At 46.2% G+C, this 22,390-nt stretch overlaps 1 protein-coding gene across 1 annotated transcript; it reads right to left on the bottom strand.

Annotated features, from left to right (window-relative positions):
• Nucleotides 1-626: 626 nt before the first annotated feature.
• DDO (D-aspartate oxidase) lies at nt 627-21,402 on the bottom strand. The gene is made up of 5 exons (XM_083176904.1): nt 20,894-21,402; nt 14,680-14,855; nt 12,372-12,480; nt 3,638-3,814; nt 627-1,646 (listed from the first exon to the last, which is right to left on the bottom strand). Coding segments are annotated over exons 1-5 (1,023 nt in total). The 5' UTR covers nt 20,896-21,402; the 3' UTR covers nt 627-1,087.
• Nucleotides 21,403-22,390: the final 988 nt, after the last annotated feature.

Genomic DNA, 22,390 nt, shown 5'->3' with positions numbered 1-22,390 from the left:
ATGCCGTTATTAATAATGCGGTGGCCGGCGAAGGGGGGCGAACAGGGCTGCGGATGTTACAACATCCCGCCCACTATCTTTTCAAACCTCTGAACTACCCACAACTCTACATGCCCACCACAAGCCCTTGAGCCACTTGGGACAATAGTCTAAAGGTCAACAGGTCAACCACTATTGGTCGACATACCAAAGGTCAACACATGAGAAAGATTGACATGCATTAGGTTGACATAGTCTAAAGGTCGACACAAGCAAAAAAAAAATGAAAAATGTTGACATGGACACAGTGTGCTGCACTCGCCGTGCTTTGGGCATGTTGTTTCACTGCGCTTGGCACATTATATTCACTCTCTATGCCCAGTGGGAAGTATGAACAAGTCGTTTTTTAAAAACAAATCATGAAAAACTCATGTCGACCTTTTCTCATTTCTACCTTTTTTATGTGTCAACCTTTGGTCTTTTGACCGATAATGGTCAACTTATTGACCACATACCGGCTACTTGTAAACATCCAGTGAGACGAAAGTAGAGACTTGGCTGAGATGTATATGACACTGAATTGTCTGTAGATGCACAAAGTTGTGTATGCCCAGTACAAAAATTCCAAATATGACCACAAGATTCAATTCTTATACCTATTTTGACTGTTTATTGTGCATTTAAAATGGAAGAATCTTGATAACAGGTAAAATAATGGTTGTGTGTAAAAACACTTTTTACTCAACTGGGATTCCCAGTCTTGCAATATACGTCTCATACACCATACTCTCATACGTATTTGGCTACAATAAAACCAGAGGTTGAGAACTTCTCAGTATGTGATTATTGGGCCTTAGTATGGTTCATCTAAACACAGTAACATAGAATTTGACCACTTGGCCCAGCTAGTCCGCATATATGCGAAAACATGGCACTAAATGTGATGCATTAGATATAATTAAGTAATAAACATGAAATGCGTAGAAAGTCATTAACCTATAAATGATTGGTAGTTCATATAATTTTCTACAATTCATATTTAATTATTTGTATATCAACTATAAACTAGAACTGAAAAGTACAAAGATTAAAAACAAAATCCAGAAAATTATAATCTTGATTTAACAGTTATGGTTGGGATCAACTCTTGCAGCAGTTCAGTGACTGCTTTGGCAGTTCCTCTATGAATGGAAAATCCGCCCGCACCATGACCATAATTATGAATTACATGGAGTCGATGCCCATCCTTGAGAAGAATCTCTTTTTCCACTCTCACAGCTGACCGAGTTGGTCTCAACCCTACCTTCTGTTGGATTACCGTAACTCCATGCAGGGAGGGTTCAAGATTAGTACATCGATTTAAAATGTCTCTTCCAGTCTTAGCATCAGGAGTGAGTGTCCAATCATCTTTCTGTCTTGTTCCACCGATGGTTGTACTAGTTATTCCAGGGTAAATATAAGTGTTCAAATTACCATCTCTGATGAAGTGTGTTAGCCAGGGAGCTTCGACCTCCAATACTTGCCCTTTCACAGGATATACTGATAAATCACCAATCAGATCCTTTGACCCTAGTCCTGAGCAGTTAATAACCACATCAAATCTGCCATATAGTTGCCAGACATTGTCTACTTTTCTTTTTTGCACAGAGCCTCCATTGCGCTTAAATCTGTGACAGAGAAAAGTATAATTGCAAGAGAACAGTGAGTATTAAATAGGTTTTATATTTTTTAAATGATATACACACACACACATACATATATATATATATATATATATGTATACATTTTTTTCTTTAAAACACACACATATATATATTTTATTCATAGTCTGAATAGGCATATATATTTGGGGGGGGGGGGGGGGGGGATTAGAAATACCATTTTTTTTGTGATGGCAGTACTTCATGAAGACACTGGGTGTCACTACTGCCATTTCATACATACATTGCATAATTATTGCCCCAGTAGCATAGAAAAATTGATGTGCAAATTATATTTTGACAATTTTTATCTGTATAACCATACTGGACACTACTTAAAAATTGCCATCTCTACATTATATTTTTGGACTTTCAAACCATTAATGGTGTTATTTCGTGACCAATGCCCCTGGTCGATATGTTATGGGAGCATTATCAGACATAAGTAATAATGTCAGTTTGATATTTGCAGAAGATACAAGTGTAATAGGAAAGAAAGAGTGTAATAGGAAAGAAACTAAAATCTAAAAAAAATTTTTAAGCACAGTACTCGCCACTCAAACTATCACCCACTCTTGAGAACCTGGCAACTGCTTTTTACATTATAATAAATCTGGAAACATGCTTTTCGTTTGACTGTGATAGTAGTTACCAGATTTTCAAGAGTATGGTAATAGAGTAGGACTAATGCATACTTGCCTACTTTTGAAAACTAGTTTCAGGGAGATTGTAGTTGGTAGTATAATTTTGCACAGCACCCCATTGAGGGGGCATGTCATGCTCCACCCAAAGGGCGTGTCTAGTTCCATATATGGGGCCAGATTCTCTAAGCTTCAAAAGTGATAAAATGGAGAGTGATAAACAGCCAGCCAATCAGCTCCTACCTGCCATGTTACAGACTGTGTTTGAAAAATGTCAGGCAGGAGCTGATTGGTTCGTTGTTTATCACTCTCCATGTTATCACTTTTGAAGCTTAATGCATCTGGCCGATGGAGAGAGTGAAAAAGTGATTGTGAATGTGGCACCTAGCAGCATGGGTGTGTACTGTGACATCTCAGAGGAATATTTTTAAATTACTTATATCCAAATATAGATGAGCCCCAAAGCATGTTAGTAAGAGCTACTATACTTGCTAAAGTGCTTGGAAATGGTGCTGATGATTCAATGTAAATGTATCTGTCTCTTATTCCTTTTTTCCCCAAAAATGTACCAGTGTAATGTGAGCTAGGTGAAATGAGGGAGATTGCTAGACTAATGAGGGAGAGAGGGAGATTGCTGCTATTTCAGGGAGACTCCTGCAGAATGCAGGAGGGTAGGCAACTATGGACTTATGCAGTAAACATCTCAGCTGCCGGGATGCCGGCAGTCCAAATGCAGACAGCGGAATCCCGACTCGCATCCACAAAACCGGAGGCAGAATCCCGAATCTATGAAGATGTTGATCCCGGAATTCCAACAGCTAGCATCCTGATTAGAAGTACGTGGAATAGGTTAGTGTTAGCCACTAGCAGGGGACAGGGTAAGTTTACAGACTGGGGAAGGGGGTGTTTAGCTAGGAGAAGGTAAGTATTACCAGGCTCCTGTCGTGAATCCATCCATCGAGATGCAGGCATCGTATTCTGCCTGTCGTCCATCTGTATATATTCCATATATACACACATGGGACTGTTTGTTTTTGATTTGCTGCACATACTGGGCCAAATGTAATAAGCCTTAAGTGATACAGTTGAGACTGATTAAGAATGATAAAGTACAGCTAATTAGCTCCTAACTGTCATTTCTCAAACACTACCTGTAACATGGAGGAGCAGATTGCTGATCCTTTAATTCTCTCAAATTTAACACTTGTTGAGGGTTAATACATTTAACTCATTGTTCCCACTAAAAATGGCACCGTTACACAAGTTATTTGGGAGACTTTGAATTGTTAATAACAATTAACCATAAAACAAACATACATTTTCTCCATCCATGGCAGATAAAGTGAAGACTGGCATTTCAATGTGGTGAAGAACTGACCAAACGAATAAGATGGGAATTTTGACAGCTCTGCTTCAGTCATCATGCGAAAGCCCAGAACTACCTGCCACCAAAATGGAAAGGCTTCTTTTGGCAGGGTCTTAAAAACCTGCCATCTTGTGAGCATAATGAAAATATATACAGTATTAATATAGAACAAGTAGAGGATGTCATCAACTTATGCTACTATATTATTTAAGCACATCTCAAATTAAGGGTAGAACCAATACCCACAACAAATGTATAACTATGCAGGTAATTTTGCCTAAGGCATACCTCCCAACTTTGCAGATAAAGGAAGGAAGGACATCCATGAACGCTTGAAATTAGGGGGCATGGCTTAGCAGTAAGGGGGTGTGGTCTACAAAACGCATCATTTACATGAGGTCACACCCCCGTTTTTGCCACTGTGGGGGCATGGTTAGTGGCTCTGTAAGCTGCTGGCCATCCCCCAGCCTCTATGTGCTGCGGGAATAAACGATCTCCGCATACACGCAGCGTCTATTCACCGGATGACAGGGGGGGGCTCCCAACTGCCCTCCCTTTCCGGGACACTGCCGCCCCCTAAAAAAAACAGGAGGTTCCCGCAAAAAGCGGGACAGTTGGGAGGTATGCCATAGGTACTGCATATTTATTATTAAAAAATATGTCCAATAGCACAGCACAGACGAACTGTCTATTGGAATCTATAGCAATAATAAATCAATAAGGTTTAATCACTAGAGAATACAAACTTATAAACTCAAAGCAACTTTGCACATTAAAAATGGATGTTTATGGAAGGGATATATTTATAATACATTATCACCAAGGTCATTAATTATGCTATGGTAGGGATTGGAGTCATCCAAGGCTGAGCAAGAACAGGTGGTCTGAAGGACAAACAAGTCTACAATCATTTGAAGTGGCCTCCACTAAACTTGTATAAAAATGTAAGGTACTTGTTTCCTAACACGGTGCCCACGAGTTTAATCTTATTACATTGTTTTGATCGCATCGCATGCGATGCAATCGATGTGATCAAAACGATGATTTCATTGTACAATCACCCTGATGGGTGCTTAGTATGTTACCGTATATGCCGGCGTATAAGACGACTCGGCGTATAAGACGACCCCCCAACATTTCCACTCAAAATACAGAGTCTGTTATATACTCGCTGTAAAAGACTACCCCCTCTTCCGCACACCTTCCACAGACTGCTGCTATTGACATGGAGTCAGGGAGACAGGGAGGGCAGTGAGGGAGCAGGGACCAGTATTATAGTACCGTACCATATATTAACCCCTTGAGTGGTGGGTTTTGCTGGGGCAGGCTCCTGCCCCAGCAAAACCCACCACATAAAGTTTTATGACCCCCTCATGCCGCTGTCCTCCCCCCCCCCCCCCCAGGCATAAAATATATTGTAGGGTAAGCTCTCCTCGGCCCCCCCACCCCCCTTCTTATGCATACGGTACCTTGAAATAAGAGTATCCAGGTATGCCAGCGCTGCTCCTTCCGTTCTGCCTAACCGCCGATCACGTTGAGCATTGAAGTCGGCGGCAGGCTCGGGTATTTTCGGCGCGGCTCGGGGGGACTCGGGAGCGCTCAGGCACACAAGTCCTCCCGAGCCGTGCCGAAAACACCCGAGCCTGCCGCCGACTTCAATGCTCAACGTGACCGGCGGTTAGGCAGAACGGAAGGAGCAGCGCTGGCATACCTGGATACTCTTATTTCAAGGTACCGTATGCATAAGAGGGGGGGGGGGGGGGGGGGGGGAGAGCTACCCTGTAATAATTGTATGATGCACCCGGAAAATAATAATACCAGTATGTCACGCCGTGCACCCGGCGTATAAGACGACCCCCCACTTGGAGCCATTTTTTTCTGGGGTAAAAGTCGTCTTATACGCCGGAAAATACGGTATATGCACCCCCATTGTTAATGCCACCGCCACTATTAACGCCAACCCGAAGCGTGGCGAGCGCAGCGAGCCCGCGAGGGGCAGCAGTACGCATCCTCCGACCTTTTCATACCCCCACTATCCACGTCGGTGTGGAGTTGATTTTATATAGTGTGGCGAGCCACCGAGCCCGAAGCGTGGCGTGCGCAGCGTGCCTCGCGAGGGGACGTGGATAACTTCACATGTATTCCGATGCGCTCGCCACGCTTCGGGCTCGGAGACTCGCTGCGCTTGCCACACTATATAAAATCAGCTCTACGCCGACGTGGATAGTGGGGGTATGAAAAGGTCGGAGGACGCGTACCGCTGCCCCTCGCGGGCTCGCTGCACTCGCCACGCTTCGGCTTGGCGTTAATAGTGGCGGTGGCGTTAACGATGGGGGTGCATATAACATACTAATCACCCATCAGGGTGCATGTAGAATTAAATCATCGTTTTGATCGCATCGCATGCCATTTTAATGGCATGCGATGCGATTTTAAAATTGTACAGTGCGGCTCTTAGGACCCGAAAATCGGGTCCCATCGAATACCATCGCATACCACTAATTAAGGCATGCGATGGTATGTGATGGGCGCCGTGTTAGGAAACAAGTACCGGTACTCTTTACCTAGCACGGCGCCCACGATCTTGATCGTGGGCATCGTGAGGTAAAAAATCGTGTCGGTCGCGTCGTATGCGGGCTAAACATGCCCGCACGCGACGCAATGCTCACGATTTCCCATTGAAACCCATGTTAAACATGGACATCGTGTCGGTCGCGTCGCGGCCGGCTATAAATGTGCACACGATGGCCCCGACGCGATGCCCACGATTTGCCATAGGAATTAATGTTAAAAGACCCGATGGACACGATTTTAATGTTAAATGGCTCAATGGACCCGATTTTAGCATAGGAAACAATGTTAAATGGGCCTTAGAGCCCAAATAATTACCCTGAACTCTGAAATGGCCCCCCCAATTTTGTACGCCACCCCACGATCAACGTGAACCCGAAGCGTGGCGAGCGCAGCGAGCCCGCGAGGGGCAGCGGTACGCGTCCTCCGACCTTTTCATACCCCCACTATCCACGTCGGCGTGGAGTTGAGAATAGAATAGTGTGGCGAGCGCAGCGAGCCACCGAGCCCGAAGCGTGGCGAGCGCAGCGAGCCCCGCGAGGGGACGCGGATACCTTCACAGGTAAACGCGTCCCCTCGCGGGCTTCACAGGTGTCCGCGTCGCCATGGACACCTGTGAAGCCCGCGAGGGGACGCGTCTAGCTGTGAAGGTATCCGCGTCCCCTCGCGGGGCTCGCTGCGCTCCCCACGCTTCGGGCTCGGTGGCTCGCTACGCTCGCCACACTATTCTATTCTCAACTCCACGCCGACGTGGATAGTGGGGGTATGAAAAGGTCGGAGGACGCGTACCGCCGCCCCTCGCGGGCTCGCTGCGCTCGCCATGCTTCGGGTTCACGTTGAACGTGGGGTGCCGTAAAAAATTGGGGGGGCCATTTCTGAGTTCAGGGTAAGTATTTGGCCTCTAAGGCCCATTTAACATTGTTTCCTATGCTAAAATCGGGTCCATTGAGCCATTTAACATTAAAATCGTGTCCATCGGGTCTTTTAACATTAATTCCTATGGCAAATCGTGGGCATCGCGTCGCGGCCATCGTGTGCACATTTATGGCCGGCCGCGACGCGACCGACGCGATTTCCATGTTTAACATGGGTTTCAATGGGAAATCGTGAGCATCGCGTCGGTCGCGTCGCGGGCACACATAAATGTACCCGCGATGCCCGCGATGGGCGCCGTGCTAGGTAAAGAGTACCCAAGTACCAAATGTAAAGTACAGTACATGAAATGAAATAAAGGTACGTTTGAAGTAATACAATACTTATCTACAATGTTAGACAGTTCTCAATAGCATATAACTGCGTAAGCTGGTAGGGGATCATGGACAGGGTAATGCATGTGGTGCTAATGATCAATGCTGTTCTCTTAAACTCTTCTTCATGTAATCCATTTTATCCCTTCTATCCAGTACAAATGTGTAATGGGGCCTACACACGTAGCAATTTAGGGACATTTTCTAAGAGATCTCACCAGATCGCTTATAAAATGTCCCAACATCACTCTGTGTGTAGGGGTAATAGCGATGGGTGGTCCTGCGATTAATATCCAGCATTCTCACCGGAGAAAACTGTCCATGACAGATCACTCAGCACACAGCCCTGACACATCGCTGTGTGCTGAGCAATCATGCTGAGCATTGTAATATTGCTCAGAACGCTCAAAAAATCTCTACGTGTGTAGGCCCTTAAGATCACTGGAGCCCACAGGGGATTTTCTGCCTATAGGAACCACCTGTAGTTCCCTTAGTGCTGATTTAAACATAGGTACTAAGGTGGTCACCAGTACATTAACTCCAGTAGTAGGGGCTTACACAATAAACTACAGACCACAGAGTATTTGTGGGGTTATTTTAAATAAAAGATACAGACTGGGGCACAGAGGGTGATGCAGGAAAGTGCACTGTGCAGATGATAACCTGCAGGCTGAGCACTGGATAAATGCACTGAAAGAACCTTGAGGGGGTAACATGTTCTAACATCCGCCAGCTACAGCATTCATACTAATCACATAGGCACTAATGTAATGAACTGGAAAGAATATTAATTAATTCCCTTTTCCTTTCCTCTAGCAGGTAAGTATATTAACTGTAGGAATGTCCATGGCAATTTCTTTCTTTTATATATCAGGTATTTTATTTTACAAGTTAAAACATTAAAAGGTATATGCAATAAACATTGCATTAATACAGTAACAAAGATAGTTATGATTACGACGGACACAAAACTATAAGACAATTTATATATAGATATTCAACATAGATATACTGTTAGCATTTTCACATGACATCAAAATGACAATATTATCACTATTACATGCAAAAATACTACTTTATTATTGCGCAATAATATACCTGCCGCAGCTGTAAACTGTTACTTAGTCTCTCTATTTATTAAGTATTTATTAGGTAGTCCCTATAACCAAAGCGGCAATTTTTGTTTTGTATATTGGAGTCCCGCACTGAGTATCCTGGCAATGGGTTTACTGTATTTGTAATCCACAAGTGAAAGTGAATCAGGTAATAATTGCTGGCTGTCTCACATTGTAACAACACTGCAACAACACTGTATGTATCCTCTTTGCTCTTTTCTTCATATCATTTGCCTAAGCGTGTAAAAGTCACTGTAACATGAAGCCAGCAATACACCTTATTGCTTGTTACTGTCACTATTTCTCCATCAAATAATATTAGTCAGGGAAAATTATGATTTCTCTCCTTCTGATGAGGAAGCACATACATGTCTGCCTGTCGTACAGTTATCATCTGAGGTAAACGCAGTCTCTGTGTTACCCCTGCAGGTACTTCTTTACTTTCACGGCGCCAGCATGGCGCCGCGCGTACTTCCGGGTTACGCTCGCCACAAACTAAGTAAAATAAACTAAGTTAACGCCATGCCAACATGGATAGTTCATACCTCCACTATCCATGTTGGCATGGAGTTGATTTTAAATAGCGTGGCGAGCGTAGCGAGCCACCGAGCCCGCAGTGTGGGCGAGCAAAGCGAGCCCCGCAAGGGGACTCTGACACGCGGCGCCATGCTGGCGCCGTGAAAGTACAGAAGTACCCCCCTGCATTAGGGTGTTAGCTTCTTTTAACCTTCCTGGGATAGTACATCTTTCAATATATACATCTGGGTGAGAGAAGAGCATATTACAGCCTTTCTGAGGTAAAATGTCTCTTTTCTGTCAGTGCCAGTGTATAAATATAGTGGATTTTAGCTCTCTGAGGTAAAATGTCCTTTTCTGAGGTAAAATGTCTAAAATATGAGAACACCTCTTTCCTGGGCTGGTACAGGTATGTACAGATGGAGCCCTCCTCATTTAGCCTGTTAATTGGATTACGTGAGTAATAGGATTACTATGCTAATCCCCTACTGTATTGTTTTATGTATTGTATTGCTGCTGAGAACAATAGGATAGCCATGACCTAAGGAACAAAGTTGACAGGGGCTCCAACTGTATGTATTTTGGGGCTGGACTTACCACACCTCTCCTATTATCATTTACAGTCCGACAGGTGACAGCAATAACTTGAGAGGGATTCCCAGCAACTGATGAGCCATTTCTGCATACCCCCAGTAAGTATAAGCATCCTCCATGCTCCCGCTATCTGCCACACTTTCTCCCTGGACTTCTCCTCACAGTGGGGTAGATTGATTAAGCTCGGTGAAGTGATAAACTGTGAATTTACAGGCTTGATTTAAAATATGACAGGTAGGAGCTGATTGGACAGTGATAAAAACCAGACAGTTTATCACTTCACAAGCTTAATAAATCTACCCCAGACTGCACTGCCCAACTGTTGCTCAAGAGTTGAGGCTAGGTAAAGGCTACATTACCAACATGCAGAGAACTGGCAGAGTATGGCATGTTCACCCATTGAACACGGGCTAGCAGTTTACACCATAGCACAAGTTATAATTGTCAGGGAGAGGCTGACCTGGCTGCCTTATCAGAGCAGCTAGAGAAGGAGGGACTCCATGCCACACATCCTACAAACTGCTGCATTGCAAAGCAACCAGCAGAACCAGTGGACCCTGTGGCTGGCAGGTGTTGTGTTCCGGTTGCTTAGTAACAACTAAGACACAAGCAGAAGACAAGCCACAGCGGTGGATTGTGCAGGGCCGGCGCCACCACTAGGCAAATCTAGGCATTTGCCTAGGGCGCCGGCCACTGGAGGGCGGTATTTCGCCCCCCCTTGCCACCCGGGTACCTGTCCTGCGGCGTATATGTGTGTAAAAGCTGGCGGCAGCGGGGGGTCCCTGCAGTCAATAAGAAATAACGAGCGCTATCCGCCGGGCTATGCGGAAGTGCTTCTGTTTCGGAAACACTGGCTGCACGCTGATTGGCTGAGATTCAGCCAATCAGCGTGCGCCGTGCGGCCAGTGTTTCCAAAACAGAAGCGCTTCCGCATAGCCCGGCGGATAGCGCTCGTTATTTCTTATTGACTGCAGGGACCCCCCGCTGCTGCCGCCAGCTTTACAGCGCCGCAGGACAGGTACCCGGGCGGCAGACACCGGGGCACACCCACCCCGACTTGCCTGGGGCACTCTGGTGCCTTGCACCTGCCCTGGGATTGTGAGACATATGCGAACAATCCTTTCTCTTATAAAATGATGAAACTACAGGTGGGTACACACCAGGACAACTAACATGAGGGCAGATGTATTAAGCCTGGAGAAGAGATACACTGGAGTTAAGGGGAAGGAAATAAAGCACCAGCCAATGAACTGTGTTTGAAAAATGACAGTTGGGAGTTGATTGGCTGGTGCGTTATCTCCAGTTAATATCTTCTCCAAGCTTAAAGGTGCACATCGAAATCGCAACGCATGCGTTTTACATGTGATTTGCGTGCAATGCGATCCGAGGGCAGTACAAAATGTATGTGCAGCACATCATTTTTGTACTGTGCGATGAGATGCCCGCGGGAGCACGCATCGCACGCTGCAAACACACATTGTATGGGCACCTAGCTACATCTGCCCCAATCTTGGCAATGGTTGAGGTGATTTAATGCCATATGAAATATCGTTGCATAAGTAATGCAGCACCAGAAGATGTCAAATGTTACCCAACTGTGCGCACATTTTGGCATGCACTTCACACTATGGGGGTTATTCTGATTTGTTCAGCCCCATTCCGATGGTTTGGGGACTGGGCATGGTATATTATGCCCATGTGCAGCGCTAATAGCTTCAGTGACTTGCATTTTGCCGAGATCTAAGGCAGTCGGCAGTGGGGACAGGGCCCACCCATGGGATACCCAGCGATTCATGGGCGTCCCCATGAAAATGCTGGGCATTCCCATGGGAATGCGGGCAGGAAGATGTGGGCCAGGGGGCGGCCGACATACTTTTGCGTGATGCTGTGAATAAACTAGGATCTTCTCTACAAAGCCCTGGTGAGTGCACCTTCTCTATATTTTGCATACATTTATATTGTGGTTTGTAATTTATCAGAAAAGTGATAGTGACATTGGCAAAGGGCAGAATTTATTACCCATAACATTTTGGAGATCCATCCAGCCACATACTACATTTACAGTTGCAATTAAATTGAAAGTGTCAGTGCATCTGAAATAAGCTGTCCTTATCAATGATTGGACGTCTGGGTTTGGGGCAGCACAGATGGTGTAATGGTTAGCATTACTGCCTCACAGCACTGAGGTCATGGGTTCAATACCCACCATGGCCCTAACTGTGCGGAGTTTGTATATTCTCCCCGTGTTTGCAAGGGTTTACTCCGGGTACTCTGGTTTTCTCCCACATTCCAAAAATATACTGGTAGGTCAATTGGCTTTCAACAAAAATTAAACCTAGAAAGTCTGTGTGTGCATGTACATGTGGTAGGTCCTATACTGCCCACTGGGGCAGGGACTGATGTGAATGTTCAACTATACACTGTAAAGCGCTGCAGAATATGTATGCTCTATATAAGAAACTTAATAAATAATAACCTGGAATTATTTCTAGGCATGCGCTGGCTAACACTCGAACAGCAGGGGACACTGGGGAGGGTTCCAAATGGATCTTTCTCAGTGAAGAATGTAAAAAGAATCCATGGACTTAAAATATCAACACAATCTAGAGATTACCAGGTACAAGCTCTGCAAAATTTCTTACCCTGATAGAAAGTTAACACCAGCTTCAGCTGCCTTGGAAGAGTTAGCAATTTTAAACAAGTAGTCAAACGTCTCCTTGAACCAGTCTTTCTGTTGATATAGCGGTGTATCTTTGAATAACAAAAAACAACAATGTTTATTATTGCATACAATAAGTATTATTAATAATCAATAACTATCGGCATCACCAGGAGGGCGAGAGCAATACCTGAGTGCGCCCTACGAGGGTGCCGATAACAGCTGTGTGTAGCAGTCAAGAACTGGGTGCTGAACTGTAACATTATGTACAGCACTTGGCTCTTATCACCTGGTGTTATCAAAACAGTGTCAGTCCACAAGACCATGCCCCATTTTCTACATGTATGTGGGCTTTTGAACACACTGGGTGACCTGATTCAGATACTTAAGCAGCAGCAATAAGGCAACGAAATTGGAGCAGCTACCGACAAGTGAATTGAGATGCCCCTCGATGCCACCTTAACATGCTCAGCAACTGTGTACTCTATCACAACCACAATGCAGATGCAAGGAACATCGACTTTATGAGTGCCGTATAGCCACGGGAGATGCTCCCCTGGTGCTGTGATTTATGCATATAAGATCTCAATCTCATACTGACGCACACCCTGAAAACAGGCACGATATGCCAGCATTTTAGAGGCACTCCCAGTTACCTCCCCCAAAAAGTATCTTCCTGACAATACATCTGCAATTGATTAATCACTGCCACCAGCAAAGTAAAGATGCCTTAGTGCGTAGTCTGCCAATAATCAGTTGCGACACCATCCCATTTCCAACCTTCATTCATTTCATTCCTTACCATCCAAGTGGACATAGAGTGAGAAAAAAATAGTGTGCCAAGTGGGTACTTATATGTTAGTTGGGCGCCCACTAAGCTATTTGCTTAGTTTTACGCGTCCGCTCGCCACGTTTCGAGCTCGGTGGCTCGCCACACTACATAAAATCAACTCCATGCCAACATGGATAGTGGGGGTATGAGCGTAGTAACTATAGTGGGTGCCCAACTAACATATAAGTACTGCCAAGTGCAGCATGGCAAGCAGTGAGGGGAAGTGGTACACCTATACGGTGTCCATGTTGACATATGTCGACATAGACACCAAAAACATGAAAACCTTGTGTCAACCTTTTCAGTGTCGACCATGTCTATTGCAACCTTTTGCTTGTGTCGACCTTCGGTCAATGTTGACCTTGACATTGATAGTATGTCAACTATTTAAACGTGTCAACCTACCCACCTAATGACTGTCAACCTAGAGTCAATCGAGGGGTCGCGCATCGCTACCCACAGAGTGATGTAGGGGCATTTAGTGAGATTACTTATAAAATGGTCCCATTAGTGACAAGAGCCCACCTGCACAATGTGGTAAGTGTCAAACTGTACAGAAAATGTTTTAAAAAGACAAGTCAAGTGTGCTCCCACATCATCGCCGGCCACCACCTCTCATCTGCTGGTATTACGTGGTGGATGGCTTTCCATAGCGTCCTTCTATGGAAAGTCATCCACCCCTGGGAAAATTGCTTAGATGGGCGAAAATCGCTCAGTGTGTATGGACCTTGAAATCTCATTTTCTTGCAGATTAACCATGACCCTTCATTATTTACCATTAAGCAAAACACTTTCTCTAGCTACTTAAGATCACTGTATAGCTGTCTAACAAGATTTCACAAAAAATAGGCGAGTACACAACATAAATAATTCTGCATGCAAACTGTTGGTATTTTGCAATAAGCTACCAGAATTCCGTGGATTATACAGCAAATACCCAACTACAAGTTTTTTAACAATCATAGGTATACTGTACATACACTAAAATACGGTATAATATGGAAGGTCTATTATGTATTACACATCCATGGTCCCAACTGCCACTGGTTGTGAGGTATAGAGGTGGGATGCAGTTACAATCCCGGCGTTCAAAATCCTGACGCTGGAATCCAGACACTTTCTCCCTCTGTGTGTGTCCACGACACCCATAGAGGGAGAATAAATTAGTGTGCCAAACGTAGCGAGGCACCGGGCCCGCTGCGTGCCGAGCGCAGCGAGCCCCCAAGGGGGGGGGGGGGCGATCCACGTCCCCCCCCTTGTCGGGATTTCAGCGGTCGGGATTTTGAACACCCGGATTCGGACCACCGGGATTTAGAACCAATCCCATAGAGGTGATGCAATATTTGGTCAGTCAGTGCAGCTATAGGACAGTGGGGCTGAATTAGCAGGTTCTATGGCTTTGGCTATTTATAGATCAAACCGCTCTTATATACAAGTAGCATATACAAATTCCATTTACCAGGAAAGGTGTGAGGGATGAGGCATCCAGCTGCAACATCACCTGTGGTGTTTGGGGAGAATTTCTCGGAAATAACAGTGACCAAGCACTGTGGAAGAGATTCAGTGATGCAAAGTGCTGTTGAAAGACCAACCAGTCCTCCTCCAATTACTGCAACTCGTACCTTCTGTGATGACCTACAAGAAAACATTCTAAAAGGTAAAATAAGTCCTTACTGAAATCTTACTGGCAGATCCACATACTATATTATGTTGTTAACACCAGTATCCCTAAATATATGGTTTTGTTTCAATAACTTCCAACATTGTTCTATTGTCTTCTAACTCCATTTCTCGTAGAAGAAGGATATGTTGCTTGGGGTAAGCATATAATACAGTGCACAAGCAATAGAAAATCTGTAGTTCCACCAATAAAACCCTAATTGCAATTAGTTAGCTCAGACCTCCATAAATAGGCCCTTATGATATGTGAATACAAATTTTAATTTGCATAATGAGAATACAGAGAATGAAAATAGATTTTAATGTGTACTTTTCCCAAATAGGAAGTTAGCCATTACAAAGTCCTCAGTAACTGTGTACACATACGCATCATTGATACGGTAAGGAACATCGACTTCCCGAGTGTGTCCATGGTCATGCAGATTTGTTGCAGGAACTGAAAGGCTGGCACCATGTATGTATGGGAATGTCAGATGTAGGCAGATACAGGCAAAATGGTCACGACACACCTGCTTTTCTTTGCTGCCACTCCTTGTTACCTCCTCAAAACTGTCCCTTACTGTCAACCGTTTTGCGATTAAATCCTCACTAGGAGTGGCATCACATGTGTAGTAGACTGATAACTGCTCGCTAGCGTTAACAATGGCATTGCGTACAAATCAGAATCAGACCCAACGGCAGTTCGTAAAAGATGCACCATGGACAGATCAACGGATATTAGGCCTGATTCAGAGCAGATATAGCCGCCTCCCTGAAAAACTGCCTCCGCGCACGCCTGCACATGTTTTTGCCCTTCTATCAAGTCTGAATTAGGCCCAGTGTCTCAGACACTTTTACTTCTGGATCAGTAGCTTGTGAACCTCCAAAGACAGGTGTTCCTTCAGAATTGTCATAACACTCATCTGACACACTAATGCCCCTTTCAGACCGCACTTTGTAAACGGTATATTGCCATTTTTTTACCGTTTTAAAACGGTAATCTGTGCGGTCTGAAAGGTGCAGGACCACTTAACCGGTTAGAAAATACCGTTTTTTCTAACCGGTTAAAATGCAGGGTGCTACCCGTTTCAGAACCGGTATTTTAGGCTCAAAATCGGGTCTGAAACGGTATTTAGGACCCAGCCAATGAGCTGGGTCCTAAATTCAGCGCAGTGAATATTTAATGAGCGCTCATTAAATATTCACAGCACTGGAGCCGCCCCGCGCCCGTGTCGACACCCCCCGCGCGTGTCGACGCCCCCCCGTGTCGACCTACCCCCGTGCAGCAGGTACCTCCGTTGTGGATCCCGGCACTGCAGTTCTGTATGGTCGGAAGCACTTATGAAAAAAAGCGTCTTTCAGAAAATGGCTGCCCCATAGGAAAACCTGTTTAAAAAAACTGTCTTTAATATGGGGCGTCGACACGCGCGCGGGGGGGGAGCTGCACGGAGGGGAGGGCAGAAGGCTGCACTGGCTTTGACCCTGTATTTGGAAAGTTTCCAAAAACGGGTCTGCCAGTGTAAAAAAATCGGCACTTAAACAGTAATATACCGTTTAAGAGCTGCGGTGTGAAAGGGGTTTTATCTGGCAGACCTGTTTTTGGAAACGTTTTCAAATACAGGGTCAAAGCCAGTTATGCGGTCTGAAAGCAGCATTAGAGCATCATAAAGATTATTTTTAGGAGTGGCTGGCTTATCCTTGTTAACTATAATAGGTAAAGAAGATTTCTTCATGGATTTTAGATCTTGAGTTTTCAAATCGTTTTGTTAATCCAGTGAGCGTCCTTGCTCTAGTTCATGGGTTTTCAAACGGTGGCCCTCCAGATGTTGTAGAACTACATGTCCAAGCAAGCCCTGACAGTTTTGGCATGGTCTTATAGGAAAAAATTTGGTAATGCATGTTGGAACATGTAGTTTCACAACATCTGGAGGGCCACAGTTTGATGACCCATGCTCTAGTTCTTAGACTTTGTCACTCTTTTCAGTCACCATTTCATAAATGACTTGGTTACTATAAGAAATGTCAGTGAAAGGTTTTTCATTATTTTCAGGCACTTTGTACTGCTCAAACATAAAAACAGATGGGTATTGATCTGGGTTTCATCAGTAAATTTCACATTTTCTCTTGCTCTCATCATGGTGGGGTCCCCTGACTGTTCAGATGCAAACCTTATTTCTCACTTCAAGGTGGGGTATATTTCAGTCTACATCTTCCCCTGACCCTGGAGGAGGTACCTCATTATCTATTACAGCCCCGGCCATACTAGCAAAAGACCATGGGTTTGAGGGCTTCAAAGTTACACCTGTGGCCATCATATCCCTATGATAGTCTACTCTGCTTCATACTGTTCCCAAAATAGTTTTGAAAGGTGGGCTTTGCAACGGTGCATAGCATCTCAAGAGTAGTCTGAAGGGGACCACAGTGATATTCAGCAATGAAGCATGTAGCACTTTTACCGTGATGATGCCTGCTCCTCCTCACTGATTGTAGCAGGCACAACTATCAAGGACAGGATGGGTAATTATATATAATTAGGGTGGCCAATCCTGGGATCAGGATCGGCGGGATCCCGGGATTTGGCCCCCAAAATGCCGGGATTTCAATCCCGGGATTGGAGATTCCAATCCCGGGATTAGACTGCGCATGCGCAGTCTAATTCCGGACAGCATCTGAGCACTCGCTCAGACGCTGCCCGGCTTCTCCCATACCCGGCGTGCGGCCTGCGCAGCGTGATGAGGTCAGCTGTCACGCTGCGCAGGCCACACAGCCGCCCACACGCCCAGCAACCCGGCTCAAAACACCTTATCAGTCCAGCACAGTGCACGCCCAGCTACCCGCCCGCCTGCCCAGCTACCTGACCGCCCACCCAGCTTCCCGACCACCCATCCGCCCCCCTGCCCAGCTACCCGACCTCCGGACATACACGGCTCCCAGCAACCCGGCTAGCAGACATACCTGCAGCTCACCTGGCTCCCAGCAATATCTGCACGCTCGCCCACCCACCCAGCACCCGCAAATGTAAGTACTGTGAATGTGCAGGGTGGCCGGGGCGGTTTTTTTAAATTAGGGAAGCCAATCCTGGGATTGAGCATTTTTCAATCCCGAATCCCGGGATTGAAAAAAAAATGCCCCAGGAATTGGCTTCCCTATATATAATCAACACAGTCACTGACTGAAGAGTGGAATAGGTATTATAAAACGCTATTATACAATGTGGTCAGTGAGGGGGGCAGTAATGAGTATTTTAGGCAATGGGGCTTGGTACAGTCAGTAAGTCTGGGTCACTGATATACAATGCAGTCAGTAAGTGGTGGTATAATAATGGGGACCTGCTACATTCAGTGAGGGGAGCACAGATCTAAAATGCAGTAACTGAATGATGTAATAATAAACGTTAGTAGGGGAAATATACTGTAATAGAATAGAAAAAGGCATAGATCAGAAATGAACATATAATGCTATGGATTTATTTGATGTAGGGACCCTAAAATGGTATCTTGCTTAGTGCACCATGAGGTCTAAGGGCGTTATTCTGGTTGATTGCGAGTCCACCAAACTCCGCCTTGTGAATGGTGGCTGGCTGCCACCCATTCGCAAGGCAAATTCTCACACAGGGCATGCAAATGGATGTTACACAGTAACATCCATTCGCAGCCTGCTGGAATTCGCCCCATCATTTGATGGTCACCGACCATCGAATGATGGCAAAGCCTCACGCATATGTAAGGTTGCCTCAGAGCAACCTTACATATGTGTGTCTGTTTGGGGGGAAGTAGGCGGGCAGCTGACATCCGGTGATGTCAGCTGCCCGCCCCCGTCTGTCATGCCTCAGTACCATAAGAACGCCTATCGTTCTCATGGGAATGCCCATGAAACGATGGGCGTTCCCATATGGTGATGGGGTAGCCCGCCACCCCACGCCCCTCTCCACCCCAAGGTTGCTTGCGTGAGCCCGGCGAACAATCTGTTCGCCATGCCCGCACGCAAGAGCGCATGTGCAATAAAAAAAACATTGGTCCCGTGCGAACAAGGGGACCATGCGAACAGACCTGATAAAGGTCCTAAATCCACCTCTGGTCTTGTGCATGTGCAGTCATCCTAACATCACTGGCATATCTATAATGGGTGCAAGGTGTGCAGGTCTCATTGGCCCCACTTAATTATACTCACTTCTCTGTCTGTTGGTCGACTCCAGCAGCAAATTTACACAAATTTAAAGGAAAACGGCCACTGCAGGCATTTTCCAGTGATTTGCTCATGCCCAATGGAAGAGTCTTCAGAAACAGGGGTGCCACGTTTCTGGAGACCTGTGCAGTCACCGTAGTCTTAGTGTAATACACCACTGAAGAGGAGAGGGCCCGATCAGAGCCTGTTCTCTCTTAAGGGTGCTTCTGCCAACCATAGGAGTTGCATGCAGCTCTGAATTATGTCCAGAATGCACTCGTTCTTGAATGTGACTTGTGATAACTATGCCCTTTAACTGCAAGGCAGCTGGGAATCAGTGCTGCCACTGGGGCTCCCCCTCTGTGCTATCCCCTGCAAAACACCCTCATTGAACTGCATGCACTATTATTTCCTAACACAGTTAGGGCAGTACATACAGCAAGCAGATAACAGTAAAAAATGCTGCATCATCTAAAGCTGGCCATACATCAGGCGATTTTGGTGGATCGTGCGATAACGTGAGGTATTTTGGCACGATTACAATGAGAGCGGTCACTCCACTGTTCATATGTGCTGCACATATGATGTCATAGTGGCTTGCTATCGTAAAGGTGCACGGTACAATTATTGTATGCAATGTGGACTAGATCGCATCGCATATGTTTTGCAATGCAATGAGATGCAATCTAGAACAAAAAGTATGTGCAGCTCGTACTTTTTGAGCTGTGCGATGAGATGTGTGCGGCAGTGCGCATCTCATCGCACCCAACAATTGTACCGTGTATGGGCACCTTGAAGATCATAAGGGGCACATTTATGAAGATTGCATTTACAATGCGATCTGGGCGGAATATTACCGCCCATGCGATCATATCACCGGGATGTATAACCTGCTGTGCGCAGGGACAGGGAAAGGAGCCCGTCCCTGCGATGCCCGGAGCCGGAAGGTCTGCGCATGCGCGGTTACACGCTGACCCTCCCCGTGACCCTGCTGACCGCACTGCAGCTCGGGCAGTGCAATGTGTAGCCATAGGCTACAATGGGCTATCGCCATGTCAGAATGGCGATAGCCCAGGGGTGCTATGCCGGGCTGCCCGATGTTGATACATCGGGCAGCTTCGCATCCCCCATAGAAACCTATGGGGGATGCGGCCGGCGGCGCTGCAGGGGAGATCGCAGCAGGGATCAGAGATTCCTGCTGCGGTCCCCCTTTAATACATTTCAGTGCTACTTAATATTTGCGTTTAACCCCCGAAAACATGTTTTTCAGGGGTTAACCGCAAATATTAAGTATTTAGCTGCAATGCATTGCGAATTAGCCGCAAATATTGCTTGATAAATGGGCCCCTAAGTGTTTTAAGCACATGATCGATCGAGCATATCGTATGCCGGTCGTTCAACGTATGCTATGGATTGACCCCCCTTGCGGGCACCACGCAGCAGCCCCGGTGCGTCGCTACGCTCGGCACACTAATTTATTCTCCCTCTATGGGTGTCGTGGACACCCATAGAGGGACAAAGTGCCGGGATTTCGGCAGGCGGGATTCTGACCGCAGGGATACTAACTGCATCCCCAATCCACAAGACAGCAGCCCAATGCCTGTATGAGCTGTTACACACACACGAACACACAAACAACATACCTCCCAACACGACCCTCTCCAGGAGGGACAGAATTCTCTGTTTCTGGACTTCCCTTATATTTTTTTATAGCCATCACCTGTGTGGAAACATCTTTCTTACCCATAAACCTGTTTAAAACAAGTGATGGCAATCATACACACACACACACACACACACACATATTGTATGTAATGACGTGACCATAGTCAGCGGCACATGCTACTTACATGGCAAGCAAGCAGAAGAGAGAGCCTTTGCACTGGAAATCACTGGCTGCGGTATTAGCAACAACTGCTGCCGCCGCCGCCGGGTGTCAATCACACACCCGGAGCCGCCCTGAGGGCAAGGATACGGGCCGCAAATACATCGGTATCAGGCGACAGGGAACGGAGGGGGCGCTACTGTGTATGTTCTTATTGCGTGGCCAAAGTCTGTTCCAGGGCTGCTGCGTGTTCCTACAGATAGTGTGCGCGACAGCGGCCGGGGTGTATGTTGTATGATGCAGGCAGCGCTTGCTTCCATCATTGCTAATACACCCGGATACCGTCCCACAGCAGATGCACATCAGTCCTCCTGTGCTGGCGGCGGTACCCGCAGCAGTGTATTGAGTGCTGGTCCCTGGGCGTGATGCGCGAAGCTGAAAAATGCGGCCAAACCTCCCAACATGGTGTTTTTCCGAGGTTTGGCCGGGGACCTGTATTTGTGTAAGCCGTTATGTGTGTACGCCTCACACGCAAGCGTTTCTGGGATCACCATTAATAACCTGCTCCAGTAGTCATATATATATGTCGCCACCAGATGGCATCAGAGAGCTTTTGGACTCTTCAAACGTATAACCGAACACCATGTGCTAACTTTCAGGGGTAGATTTATGATGTGCTGATCAGGGGAATATTTATTTATTTATTTACAGTTTCTTATATAGCGCAGCAGATTCCGTTGCGCTATATGCGCTATCCCCATGCATTAAGGCAGGGGATAGCGCTTCCCCTGATCTACGACACCTGCTGGGCGGCGTGGCAGTGCAGGGCAGGAGGCATAGCTCAGCTACGATATGTCGTACTGCGTGCCTGATACCTGCCTAATTTATGAATGATCAGCATCGCGATGCTGACACCTCCGCCACCTGCAGCTATTGACTTCCCCCCCGGCCGGGGGGAAGGTAGGGTTACCACCTAGTCCCTTTAATTCCGGACACATATTAATTACACAGGTTCTGTGGCTGGCTGACTTCAAGACTCCACTTCACCTGATTTTAAACTGCCACAGAACCTGTGTAAATAACATGTGTCCGGAATTAAAGGGACTAGGTGGTAACCCTAGGGGAAGGAGACTGCGCATCAGTATTAACTGATGCGCTGTCTCCAGGAGGGGACATCGCCGGAGGGGGGAGTTAGTGCTGCCCCGCTTCGGCCGGCAAGATGTTAATACATCTTGTCGGTGTCCCCTCCTGCTTCGCCTTGCTAATGAGGTGAAGCAGGAACTGTTATAGCATGGGCCTTCAACCTGTGGCCCTCCAGATGTTGGGAAACTACATGTTCCAACATGCATTGCCACATTTTTTCCTATAAGAGCATGCCAAAACAGTCAGGGCAAGCTGGGACATATAGTTCCACAACATTTGGAGGGCCACAGGTTGAAGACCCATGTGTTATAACTACCCCTCAATTACAATCACCGTCTCAGAAACAAAGTCCGAAATGTCAACACATCATAGGCAAACG

The sequence above is a fragment of the Crinia signifera genome, chromosome 3 (assembly GCF_055691185.1).
Source record: "Crinia signifera chromosome 3, ASM5569118v1, whole genome shotgun sequence".
Taxonomy (NCBI): Eukaryota; Metazoa; Chordata; class Amphibia; order Anura; family Myobatrachidae; genus Crinia; species Crinia signifera.
This window is presented reverse-complemented; position numbering and strand designations above follow the sequence as displayed.